We start from the raw sequence: 13,959 nt of genomic DNA, 5'->3' as shown, positions 1-13,959 counted from the left end.
TTGAATATGACCAGCAATGGCCTTTAGGGACTATTTTTCAATTGCCCCAAAAGGGCCAGGGGAGAAATTTGTAGTACAGCTGGTATATAATCAACTTTAAGTTTATTTATGAAGAGACACTATAAAACAATTAAACCTCAGGTGGTGTTGCTAACCCAAATTTGACTCTTAGGTGGAACTGGTTACAGACATGAAACTCTTGGTGCTCCTAATCTCTTCATCACAAAGGCTTTTGCACCGTTAGCCTTAAGGCTCATATCACTGAGTTTCTGCTGAAATATATGATGTATATAAATTATGTGGTTCTAAGATTGTAATTTTATATTCATGTTTGGTTTCATTTTAAAGGTCATGGTGCGATGAGTAAAAAGGTCTCATTTCTATAAGTCTAAGATCAGATGGATTAAGGTTTTAGAACTTTGGATAGAAGATGCATTTCTTGTAGAGGTGGGGTTTTGCCATGATATTTCTGGCTAGTTTGACCAGTTTCCAAGATACTCCTGGCTAGTTTGACCAGGTGCTCTTTAGTATCACTTGGCACAGGTCAAACTGGATTTTGACCAGGTGTTCTTTAGTTTCACTTGGTACAGGTCAAACTAGATTTTGGTAGCTTTCTCAAGCTGTGTATAAAAGGTGGCCTGGCAAAATGTTCTGGGAGCCATTCTGTACCCAGAAGCTCCCACACTCTGTGTGTATTCAAACTTTATGGAGGCATCCTGTAACCAGGAGCTCCCACACTTTGTGTGTGTATTAAAACATCATGGAAGAAATCTTTAACAAGAGTCTTCCTACACCATTTGGGTGTATTATATTAATGATGGAAGCATCTGTATTCAGACTTCCCGCACTACGGTGTGTCGTTGTAATTGCCAGGTATGATTTGACTTTGTGATTTTTATTTCATTTACAACTGCTTTTAAGTTTTACATTTTGGATGTGAATGTTGATATTTTGATCCATGAATTTGAAAACTAAATTATTGATTTAAGTGTAACCTGCCTGGCATAATAAATTGTTATTATTGATTCATTTTAAATTCTTCCAAATTGTATTGATTTATTTTAATTCTTTCAGAAATTATTATTTCCAGTAGATTAGAAGGAGTCTGATATTACCGCAAAATAAGTATGCCAGGATATTGATCAAACTGGTGTTTTGATGTTGGATGGAGCATGGGGCACGTTCACCAGGACTCTCAGATTTATGTCTATCACCTGACTTAGCAAGTTGCATGATCGTGACTAAAGTAACTATTTTATGATCGGAGCAAGCATGGGGCGGCCAGACATAAAATATTAGTTTACCCGGCAACCTCTGACGAAGGTCAGACTGGCAATTTTGTGTCCGTGAGATATACGCAACGGCCGACGTATACTCTGTGCGATATCGGGTCCCTAATGAACGAATAACTAAGACTATGGGAATTTATAAATAATCAATATCTAAATTATGATCAACAGATAATTGGAATAATACACTAAATTATTACTGTATTAAATTGGAGTCAGATTATAATTTAACCACAGAGGTCAAAGGAATAAATTAAATAAATGGAATTATTCTTCTAGAAGTGCTATGGAAGGAAAGAACACGTGTTACCTTCACCACGCATTGGACTTCGACGTTGGGCCAATTGGGTGGCGTCTTACAAACCGACAGATGTGATGTCCTATGTGGTGCAGATGTGAGAGCGTTTGGAAAAGATGACTGCCCTCGCTCAGTCTCATCTGGCTGAAGCTCGGACTCGCCAGAAAACCTGGTATGATCAATCTGCCCGTGAGCGAAGCTTTGAACCTGGTCAGAAGGTGTTGGTGATGCTACCCAGCCACGAAAGCAAACTGTTGGCAAAATGGCAGGGGCCGTATGAAGTCAGAAGGAAATTGGGAGTTACAACTTATGAAGTGGCAGGATTAGACCAAGATCGCTCTACACGAACCCTGCATATTAACCTCCTTAAACCATGGGTCCCTCGTCCTGACAAGGCTACTCACAGCCTGATGGTGAAGCATGTATTTGCAGAAGAAGAATCTGATGATCAGTACTTACCCCAGCCTGCTCTAGGAGATGTTGACCTTAGTCACCTGTCCCCACAGCAACAGAAGGAGGTAAGAGAGATATCCTTACCTGGAGTCTTTTCCGAATATCCTGGGCTCACTACCTTAATTGAACATGACATTGTGTTGAAATCTGATGCTGTTGTGAGAAGGATGAGTTACAGGGTTCCAGAGCGTTTGCAAGAGGCACTGAAGGAAGAAGTGGATCTGATGCTGAAGCTAGGAATCATCGAGCCATCAAAGAGCGAGTGGTGCCACCCTGTTGTCCTTGTCCCCAAGAAAGACGGTACAATAAGATTTTGTATAGACTTTTGTTATCTCAATTCTGTGACAAAGTTTGATGCTTATCCCACTCCACGGATCGGGGACCTGACTGATCGTCTGGGTACCTCAAAATTTCTAACCACCATTGATCTTTCAAAGGGATACTGGCAGATTCCATTGACCCAGCGTTCCAGAGAACTGACTGCCTTTAAGACACCATGTGGATTATTCCATTTCAAGGTTTTGGCCTTTGGCCTGCATGGGGCGCCAGCCAGCTTTCAACGCCTTATGGACCAGGTACTGCAGGGGTTGACATTCACAGCTGCTTATCTAGATGATATCGTTATTTACAGCAATACATGAGAGCAACATCTGCAGCATATTCAGGAGGTTCTGCAGCGTCTTCAGGATGCAGGTCTGACAATTAATTCCAGAAAGTGTGCCTTTGCAAGGACTGAGACTGAGTACCTGGGATTTGTCATTGGTAACGGAGTTATCAAACCTCAGGTGGAAAAGGTTCGGGCCATTGCAGAATGTCCACAGCCACACACTCGCAAAGAGCTGAGATCCTTTCTAGGCATGGCTGGATTTTATAATAAATTCATTCCCAACTTCTCCAGCAGGGCTGCAGTACTGACCGATATGGTGGGCTCAAGGAGTCCTAGTCAGCTCAAGTGGACAAAAGACACGGAGGCAGCCTTTCAGGACCTCAGAACAGCATTAAGTAAGGAATCTGTACTGCACAATCCTGATTTCAATCAATCTTTTGTTCTTCAAACAGACGCTTCCGACCGAGGCCTAGGAGCAGTATTATTGCAGGGAGCCCCTGGTGAGCGACGTCCTATTGCTTTTCTCAGCCGTAAGCTATTCCCTAGAGAAGTACGCTATTCTATTGTGGAGAAGGAATGTTTGGCTGTGAAGTGGGCTTTGGATTCACTAAAGTACTATCTGTTGGGAAGAGAATTTACCTTGGAAACCGATCACAAGGCTCTGATGTGGCTCCAAAGAATGAAGGATACGAACAGCCGAATCACTCGATGGTACTTAGCTATGCAGCCCTACAACTTCTCTATTCGACATGTCCCTGGCAAAGAAAACCTGACGGCAGATTATCTCTCCCGCTGTGCCAGTGACATTTCCGAAGGGAGGGAGTATGTGATGGCCCGTCATGATGCGGTCACACATTAGGCATTGGTAATACACACACACACACACACACACATACACGCATTCATTCACATTATAGTTTATAATAAAACAGACTCCAGTTATTTTTGGTTTAACTATGTTTATTTAATATAAGTTTCAACAGCAATTTGGAGTGCACACAAATTTGTTTGCTGTACTATATATTTGTGTTAATATAGTTTTCTTTGAGTTTAAGTTACCGTGTTGTGGATGGCTGGAGTGGTGGGGCTTTCTCTCATGCTCCGATGTGAGGTCCGTTCACATTAAGGTCCGACGGGCTGCCGCAACCGCACTTTAGTTCCGCCTGCCAATACCAACTCCTGATGATTTGCGGGGAGATATAAAATGTGTATTTTGCCATATTTAAACTTATTTTGATTTCTTTAATTGATTGGTTACCTTTTTGATTTATTAAAGATTATCTATTTAGTCTTTTGCTAATAATTAATTTTGCTAATTTAACTGGCCATTGTGGTGTTGTAGTTTGTGTTGTGTTCCCCCCTCTGTGTTAAACATGGACTAGTCCACTTGTATAAATTGTGCCCTTTTGTGTCATTTTGTTAGGTCAGTTCAGTTTGTTTGCACATGGTCTAGTTGTGTTAGTTTTGTTCTGTTGACCTCTTTAATAGGCCTAGTTATTTAATTTGCTTACTTTATGTAAATTGTTTATTTATTTTTTCTTCATTTTTGAACTTTATTAAAACTATACTTTGGAAACTATTTTTTGACTTGCCCTATCTTTATTGACTGCTCGGTCCCTCACACGGACATTTTCCAATGAGTTATCTTGCTCTTTTCACTCGTGTCTAATTCATTTCCACTGTTTTTCTGCAACCGCATTGCGCGCGCAGCTTGCAGTGACGTAACTGTGAGGTCTACTCTAAATTGGTCTATTGAATTAAAGTAATTCTAACACATTCTTTGTTGTAAAGTGAATGATCCTCCGCCTCTCTGCTGCCCTCGTGTCACCCCTAACTAGGTTAAAAGACCTCTCCAGCTCTCTTAAATAATTTAGGAGCTGAGACCTAGTCTTAACACTTAGGAGGCTTTATAAATCAAACTTATTCTTAAGTCTAAAAATAAGAGTAAAATGACATCATTCTTAGAATTTTGACACACTTAAGACTAAAATTTTACTCTGAGCGGCTTTATACATACGGGCCCTGATCTCTCGTTGACTTTATATATCCTTTACATTTTAGTGTTTGTTTCTTTTTCATACAGTTTATGTTTAACTAAACCTCAGTACATGTGTGACTATCAGAGAGATGATCTTACTTCAGTATCTTCAGTTTACAGTCAGGATTCTTCAGTAGATCATAGATCAGCTTCACTCCTGAATCTCTTAGATTAAAATTCGCAGACAGATTCAGTTCTCTCAGGTGTGATGGGTTTGATCTCAGAGCTGAAGTCAGAGCAACACAACCTTCATCTGTGATATTACACCTCCACAACCTGTAGAGAACAGAGACTTTATGTGAATTATACAAAACTACAAAGTTTGTCCACAAATCTCTAACCTCCATCTCTTCATGTAATGTTCCTCTTTCAATCCCTCAGTAACTGAGACACTGTGTGTTTAAATGTCAAATAAATCCATCACACAGCTGACTATTAGTGTTAGATGTCCTAAACCACATGAACATTTTTTCATAAATCTGTATTGAGTTCATGACTCTTACACTTGTAATTCTCATCAGGTATTTGATGTAAAAATCTTCCTCTATTACAGGAGGAATATCAGCTGGAGATAACATAACTCTGATCTTACATTTAAAGATGTAACAGTGTTTAAAGATCAATTTCACTCAATCTATAAAAACATTATTAATGTGTGTGTCAGTGTCAATGATGGATCAATGTTTTTAATCATCTTTATAAAAACAACATGACAAGGAGAAAAACTCTTCATACACAATAATATCAGCAAAGATTTCATCAAAGAAACACCAAACTACATTTTCTGACATTTTAACAGAGGAGTTTTGTTGCACATTGTGAAGGAAATTGAAATGAATCATAACTAATTATAACTAACATGTCTTTTCCTTACAGGTTTGAACATTTGTACTGTATGCTTTTGACAACAAATGTGTTGAAATAGAGAAAGTAAAAGTTGTTTGTATTGAATAATGTAAGACTTTACAATAAGGTTTTGATTGAATACATGATCTTATTTCCTCAAGTGTTTGTGTTCATAATAGACAAGATGTTGTGTGACTCTTAAGTGTTTGTCTTCTGTGGACACCCAGTGAGGATAAATGTCTTGTGTGTGTTGTCCATAGACACATCGGTTATGTAACTTAAGTCAGTCAGGTGTGTATTGGAAATCTAACAACACAACATTATTAATTTTAATTTTAGGAGAATAACATTTTATGTAATTGTAAGATTTAATCTCTGTTTTTATCTTCACAGGTTGTGTTGTGGTGAAACCTTGAGCGCAGACATGTTCACACAACTTTAAAAGTTTATTTACAGGACAAATTTAGAAAAGATGAAGAAAAGTAGCAGATCTACCGCTGCAGTGAATATACTACTGTATGAGTGTGCGACTGTGCGTTTCCTTGACATCTGCTTACCAGCGTGTATAGCACGTATATGTTCCTCAAACACACGAAGGGCACACAAAGCACACGCGAGATCACTAAACTAAGTTTTCCTTCTTGTTTAAGTCAACATAAACAGCTAGATGTTTATCAGTATATTGAAGCAGTGCAGTATTAAAGCTGTCTTGGGTCTTAAAGTGACAGTAGCCTGCTGAAACCAGATAAGTATAATCTTATGATTAAGAGGAAAAATTAAAGATTTGGTTGCTTGTCAGTAATGTGAGAAAGGGACAGCACTCACAGTTCAAGCTTCAAAATAGCGTTTAATCGCCAATTAAACTAGCGATTAAACGCTATTTTGAAGCTTGAACTGTGAGTGCTGTCCCTTTCTCACATTACATGACATTATTCACATTGAGGGATTCAGCACCCAGTTTAATTTACCCCATTATTAGTAAGTGTGAGCGTGTTGTTGCATAGAAGGTTGCTTGTCAGTAGCAATGTTGTAGTGACAGCCAAAATACATCGGCCTATATGTAATACATGTCAGTACAAAGTCAATTTCCTACCGTACTTCGCAAAGCAAACTCGACACACACAAAAAAATTGTAAGCGTACAACGAAAGTGAAATTAACCTCAGGCTTTTATGCAAAGATGATAAAGTTGTGGACAATAAAGATAACACAAATTATGTTATATTGAAGTAGCTTGGCTATCCAGCCCCGCCGCTCCCATAACGCGCATCACGCGCTGTGCGTAGGGCATCAGGTGCTGAGGGGGGCACCAAAAATAGCCTTATGAAAAAAAAATATAATGCTGATATTATTTCATTAGCCTATAGAAATATTATTAGGCACTTTTTATCCATGTATATGTAACAAAAAAGGGGGAACGAAATAATTTAATTGCTCTAAAGTATGCCCCCCAGCCTTTGATGGTCCGTGCCGGTTGATCGCGCGGGCGCCTGATGATGTTTGAGGCCGTTTCTCAGTCCGAAGGCTGCAGCCTCCAGAGGTCGCATTTCTTGGCTGCATCCGTCATCAAAACTTTATTTTGTAATATCAACGATTATAATGTTGACTATTATTCTTAGTTAGTAGTAAATTGTTGTACTATTATGACTTGCTAATGTAATGTTCAGTTAACTGAAATAAACCAGGCTTGATGATGACGTATGCAGCCTGCATATGCCACCTTGCGCAGGCTGCAGCCGATTGAGAAACGGCCAGACAGTAGGCAACTTTTGGAAATGGCACCGAAAAGACAGCAGGAGTCAGGATCGGAAAAAAGAAAAAAGAAGAAACTGCGGGATGATGCCCGTGCATCACTTGCAGGTAAGTCCATCATGTTTAATCATTCCTAAGTAAGGGAAATGTCTGTGCATGCAGGCTGCTGCTGCTAATCGTTATGCGCCTCGAACTTGCTGTGAGCCTCGAACCTGCTGTGAGCCTCGAACTTGCTGTGCTGACATTAATGTTAGCAAACTATGTTGTTATAAATTTATAACTTCAATGCAAGCTAAATTGAGATTTTACTGTAAAACATTGCATATATGCATTTTACAAATAACTGACGCCAGCTGTTACCTTCTACTACGTTTCTTTATATATTGAGCAGTAGTTTATTTTGTGGTTTATTTTGATGTGACGGTGGTTAATACTTTCTCAGTAAAAGTTAACGTTAGCAGTCAGTGCACATGGTAGGCTAACAATTCCTGACTGTTAAATATAAAATGTCATTATATGATATGAAGCAAACATTACACTGGAAAAAAAAGACTTTTTATTTTTGTCTTGTGATCCGTAAAAAATATCAAAAAATTCTTAAAGATGTATTTTCCTGATGAGCAAAATGACCTAAGAAAATAAGTATAGTTTTTAGACAAAAAATATAAACTTTAAGTAAATTAGTGCTTAAAACAACCAGCAACAAAAAATAAACACTGCCAAAAAAGATTTTTTTTTCTTGAAATAAGTTTACTTTTATCATAAACACTTAATTCAAGAACATTTTTCTTATTCCATTGGCAGATTTTTTGCTTGTTTTAAGCACTAATTCACTTAAATTTACTTTCCTTGGTCATTTTAAATCATTAAATCATTTAATTTAAGAATTTTTAGATATTTTACTGAAAACAAGACAAAAATACTAAGTAAGAAAGTAATTTTTTGCAGTGTACTGTTGGATTGGGTGCATTATTCCACCTCATTCTATTATGCTTTTATATTAGATTAGATTTTTCAAATAGTTGATAAATATTGAATAAAGAGGGAGAACTCATTGGCTGCATGCTTTCAGTTTTAAATGTTTATATTTTTTTCCGGTATAATATTCTTTGTTTGAATATTTTGTCTCTTTCTATACTGATCCCTTTTCTATTATTGCAGGAGCAATGCTGAGATACGTACGAGGAGGAGCACAAGGCCAAGAGGAAGATACAGATGACGAGCAGCCATCTACAAGCAGCTCAGGCACACATCAACCCCAGCTGGCCAGCAGGTCTGTAGACTCCACAATAGGACCATGCCCTGATCAACCACCCTCATCCACCAGTTTAGGGACAGATACACAGCAGATAACCACCACCTCTGAATGCACAAGTCCTGTCATTGAGAGTCCATCAGCAGGTGACAATGTAGAGACCTCTGTGCCCCCTCCAACTGATCCTGCTTTTTGGCCGTCACAGATTTTAGACGCGGATCGTGTTGAAATAGTACGAAGAGGCCCATTTAAAATCCCATCAGATTTTAATTTTCCCAAGGGGCAAGATGGCAGGGCGTTTCATAGTAGCCTACAATTCAAAACGCTCTCAAATGGAGAGAAAATCATTAGAAGTTGGCTTGTTTAATCGAAAGAGAATAATGCTGTGTTCTGTTTTGCTTGTAAGCTTTTCAGTTTGAAAGCTATAAAGCTGACTGCAGAGGGCCACAGTGACTGGTCCAACATAAACAGTAGTTTGAGGAGTCATGAATGTAGCTCAGACCATGCCCAGTGCATGTTTAAATGGAGAGAACTGGACATGCGTTTACAGACAAATATGACAATAGACTACCAGGCGCTGACATTGCTGGAGGCAGAAAAAAGAAGGTGGCGAGATGTTCTCAAACGCTTACTTAAAATAACCCTATCTCTTGCCTCAAGGAATTTGTCATTTAGAGGCTCTTCACAGCGTCTGTATGAGCCAGACAATGGCAACTTCTTAAAGGAAGTGGAGCTTTTAGCCAGTTTTGATCCTGTGATGGAGAACCATCTGACCAAGATAACCGATGAAGGCTCCCGAACGCATTATCTTGGACAACAGACACAAAATGAACTGATCCAGATCATCTCCACCAAAACATTACAAACCATCCAGACACAGATTCAGGAAGCAAAATACTTCTCCATTATTCTTGATTGTACACCTGATATAAGCCACAAGGAACAAATGTCCCTCATCGTGCGCATTGTTGATTTGGTGCCAAAGCCAAATATCAAGGAGTATTTCCTTGGGTATATGGAGGTGGTTGAAACAACTGGCCTGAACCTGTCTAATGTCCTTCTGGACAAGATGAAGGAACTCAACATTCCGTTTGAAAATTGCCGTGGACAAGCCTACGACAATGGAGCAAACATGAAGGGGAAAAAGCAAGGAGTTCAGGCCCGACTGCTACAATTTAATTCGAGGGCGTTGTTTGTTCCTTGCGCAGCTCATTCACTTAATCTCGTCATAGCTGATGCTGCCAAGTCATCCAGGGATGCCACTGGCTTTTTTGGCTATTTGCAGAAGCTATTTTGTTTCTTCTCAGGAGCTACACAGCGATGGAGCATCTTGAAAAAACATGTCAACCTGACTGTGAAGTCATGGAGCGATGTGAGGTGGGAGAGCAGGCTTAAGAGTGTCACAGCTGCAAGAAACCAAATTAAAGAAATCAGAAATGCGCTCATTGAGACTAGGCAAACTGTCAATGACTCAGTCGCAAAAATAGAGGCTCAAGCCCTGGCAGAAGAGGTGGCATCTTTCAGATTTCTGATCTGTTCTGTTGTCTGGTGTGAAATTCTTACGACCATTAACCAAGTAAACAAGCTTCTGCAGACCAGTTCAATGCAGCTTGACATTGCTGTTAGGCTCATTGACAATGCCAAAACCTCCCTCTCCAGATACAGGCACGCTGGATTTGCTGAGGCAGTGTCAACTGCCAAGGAGCTTTGCGAGGCCATGAACATAGAGCCGGAGCTCAAAGAGAAAAGGCTCAGGAACACAAAAAGGCAGTTTGCATATGAGACTGCTGACGAGCCCTTCAGTGATGCCCTCAAAAGGCTTGAGGTAACATTTTTCAATAGTGTTGTGGACTCAGCTTTGATGTCACTGCAGGAGCGTTTTGAGACCATGACCCAGGTGAGAGACAAATTTGGAGTTCTCCTTGATTTCAGCAGAGTGCACGGAATGTCCAAGGAGGACTTACAAAAAAAATGCATTGAAGTGCAGAAGACACTGACTGAGAAAGGAAATTCTGATATTGATGGACTTGAGATGCTTCAGGAAATCATCAACCTTCCTCAACTGTCACCACAGACAACTGCCTTGGAGTTGCTCACATTTCTCCATGAGAATTGCCTTCAAGAGGTGTATCCAAATCTCTGGGTTGCTCTTAGAGTTGCATTAACTCTCCCTGTTACAGTTGCTTCTGCTGAGCGAAGTTTTTCAAAACTAAAGCTCATTAAAACATACTTGCGTTCAACAATGGGGCAGGAGCGTCTAAGTGGTCTTGCTGTTATCAGCATCAATGGTGAAGTGGCTCAGAAGCTGTCATATGATGACCTAATTAATGATTTTGCAGCGAGGAAATGCAGACGTGTGGCTCTATAGAACCTCCCAAAACTGGTGGAAATGCTTGATCCATACAGATTAGCATTATGGCTCTCATAAAAAATGCATGTCTTTGGTTTATTTTGACAATTTGTCTACGATTTTGCACTTTACTTGAATGTGTGTTTTATCTGTTTTATATTGCCTGCTGTGTTAACAAAGTAAGTAAAGTTCTGACACTTACTTCTCTAAATATTTGTTTTATTTAAGAATATTGAGTATTCTTGTTTAATTATTGATGTTTATTTAATGTAATTTATTTAAAGTGACATTGGGATAAACATGTCTGGATTATTTTGATATTTTTTTATTTTCCTATTCTATTTAAGTTTGGTAATTTTTTTCTATTTTGCTATTCTATAAAAGTTTGCACTTTAAAATGTGTAGTGTGTGTGTTGGAAAAGCTGTGAAGATTTTACTTTCTGCAATTAAGTTATATGTTTGTTAAATTGGTAATAAAAAGTTAAAAACAAACGTTTTTTTTCTCAGGGTCGGGGTGGGGGGCATTATAAAGGAATTATGCTTAGGGCACCAAAATGGCTAGCAGCGGCACTGTGGCTATCTAATAAAATTACGAGGCGCAGATTAAAATTTAACTTAATGAACCCTCTTAATTTTGTGGCTTCAGTCAATGTTGGCATAATCTTTTAAAGCTGGAAGCATTAACAACTTATACTGAAATATATATCGTTATCGGTTCAAGCTCACAATTTTGCCATATCACCCAGTGCTTTGATGGCGTATTGATGTATCATAATTATTCATTTGACTGCTGATGTATCTGCTTACTGATCAGATCTCTCATTGACTTTATATATATATACTTTACATTTTATTGTGTGTTTCTTTTACATACAGTTTATGTTTAACTAAACCTCAGTACATGTGTGACTATCAGAGAGATGATCTTACTTCAGTATCTCCAGTTTACAGTCAGGATTCTTCAGTACATCAGAGATCAGCTTCACTCCTGAATCTCTTAGATTATTATCAGACAGATCCAGTTCTCTCAGGTGTGATGGGTTTGATCTCAGAGCTGAAGTCAGAGCAACACAACCTTCATCTGTGTTTCTACAACCACTCAACCTGTAGAGAACAGAGACACACAGTTTGTTCACACACAGATCAAATCTACAGTGAGTTGAATTTGTTTCTCTTCTGTCATCATTTAGTGTTTATGAACATTTTCATTTTAGTTTCATTTATGTGTGTTTGTGGTTTACTGAAACACATCAGTGAGATTTTAAAGGAAAATAAATTCATCAGTCTAATTTACATTTAAAAAACATTTTGTTTTATGTTTCTGTTTAGGAATTATTTTTACCTTTTTCTTATCATAATTAAATTTTAATCTTGTACGTAACTCCGAAAGCATTTATTGCAGTGATGAATGAACTCAACTTCAGTTATCAAATCCATTACTGAGATTAAAATACTATAAATCCATTACAGATGTTATGATCTATATACAGGAGTGCACATAACTTTTTTGTCCTGGTTCTCAAGTCACATGGGGATGCTGCCTGGTATTCACACTATTCATTGCGCCAATATCCTACATGGTCTCAACATCATTAATCTCCTTACTACTCTCGTTGCCATATCACTTTGGTTTAAACATGGAAGACGATGATGTATATAAAATAAAATATGGCTGGTAATTGTTTTAACACATGTAACCTTTATAAATGTCTGCTGACTCATATAAATTTCAAATATTGTTAAAGACAAGTAAATGGTCAGAAATAAAAAATCTTATTGTATTAATTCTTATTAAAAGTTACAAAAGTTATTTAGTCAAGACAAGGAAATTATGATTTTCTTTGTCTGTGGTTTGATATATATTATAATATAATATTAAAAACAGCATCAGGTACTCTAAAAATGAGTGTACTGTCACTTTAAATGCACGGATCCAATACATTGTTACACACACATTTTTTGTCAACTGCCTGTATTTATTTAATGTGTAAAAGACTTTTACTACTATGAACATGGCATTTTGAGATGATTTAATTTTAAAATGTCCATTTAAGTTCAAGAAAACAAACTCAGTTGGCATTTGCGTGCTGCCTGTCAGTAACTAGTAAGCTGTCTGAAACATTGAGATGTGGATTGTGCTCGCGCTTGAGGTTTGCGCAAACAATACTTATCAAACAACCCGGAGTAAAAAGATCGCGTGAGATCTGTTTCGCGTCTTGTTGTGCTTAAATATTTAAATCTAATCGGGCCAGTGATTGTTGCACCACTACTAACACACATTAATGTTAATACGGTTGTAATAATTATCTTACCAATCAGTGCTTTAAGTGGGCCGGAATGCGCCAGTTCTCAATACCGCCACTTCCAAATATAGCTCTTGAGCGTACCACCACCTATCAGTGCTCCATTTATAAATTGATCATTTTGTTACTGAATTATATAACTTTCTTTTCAGTCTCTACATACTACTTTCATCCCAGGTATTTTGGGTTTGGTTTGCAAATGCGACCTGGTCTGGTCACATACGGAGCTGTAGAAAGAACTTTTGCTAATTTTCATTCAGTGGCGGCTTCTCGATTCCTTGTGGGGTACATTGTTCCTTGACCTCACTAGGAGTGGGGAATTTGTGCTTAGATTCAGCAGATGGGGTCTGAATAAAAGGAAGCGACATGTCACTGTGGTCTAACTTTTGTGGCGGTGGCTCAACGACAGGAAGGATATGTTTCCTGTTCTGTCTATATACTCTTCCTTCAACTTCCACAAGATACGATCGAGGTTCATCACAGAGTTGTTTGACGAGTCCGATTCGGTCATGGCCTTTGGATGTTGCGAGTCTCACTACCTCTCCTTGTGAGATTGGTCGGAGAGGTCTGCTGGACTTGTCATAGTATGTCTTTTGACAATGTCTCTTTTTTGAGATTTGATTCTTGACAGCAACGTTATTTTTTTGAGGCTGGGACCAGAATGGACTTGCTAATTGGCAGAGATGTGCGTGTCTGTCTCGACATTAATCTCTCTGCTGGTGAACCCAGTGTTTGATCACGTGGAACATTTCTGAGGTTGAGCAAGTTT

At 38.6% G+C, this 13,959-nt stretch overlaps 2 protein-coding genes across 2 annotated transcripts in view; both read right to left on the bottom strand.

The window, feature by feature from the left end:
- LOC141363221 (NLR family CARD domain-containing protein 3-like) overlaps nt 1–13,959 on the bottom strand; it is a 460,117-nt gene that overhangs the window by 31,725 nt on the left and 414,433 nt on the right. The window lies entirely within an intron of this gene.
- The window catches only part of LOC141363150 (protein NLRC3-like), a 98,259-nt gene that overhangs the window by 29,284 nt on the left and 55,016 nt on the right, over nt 1–13,959 (bottom strand). The window contains exon 7 of the mRNA XM_073865714.1: nt 11,818–11,991. Coding sequence (XP_073721815.1) covers nt 11,818–11,991 — 174 coding nt within the window. The remainder of the gene's footprint in view (nt 1–11,817; nt 11,992–13,959) is intronic.

This window comes from Misgurnus anguillicaudatus, unplaced genomic scaffold (genome assembly GCF_027580225.2).
Source record: "Misgurnus anguillicaudatus unplaced genomic scaffold, ASM2758022v2 HiC_scaffold_33, whole genome shotgun sequence".
NCBI lineage: Eukaryota > Metazoa > Chordata > Actinopteri > Cypriniformes > Cobitidae > Misgurnus > Misgurnus anguillicaudatus.
The sequence above is the reverse complement of the archived record's forward strand: the minus strand, read 5'-3'. Positions and strand labels throughout refer to the sequence as shown.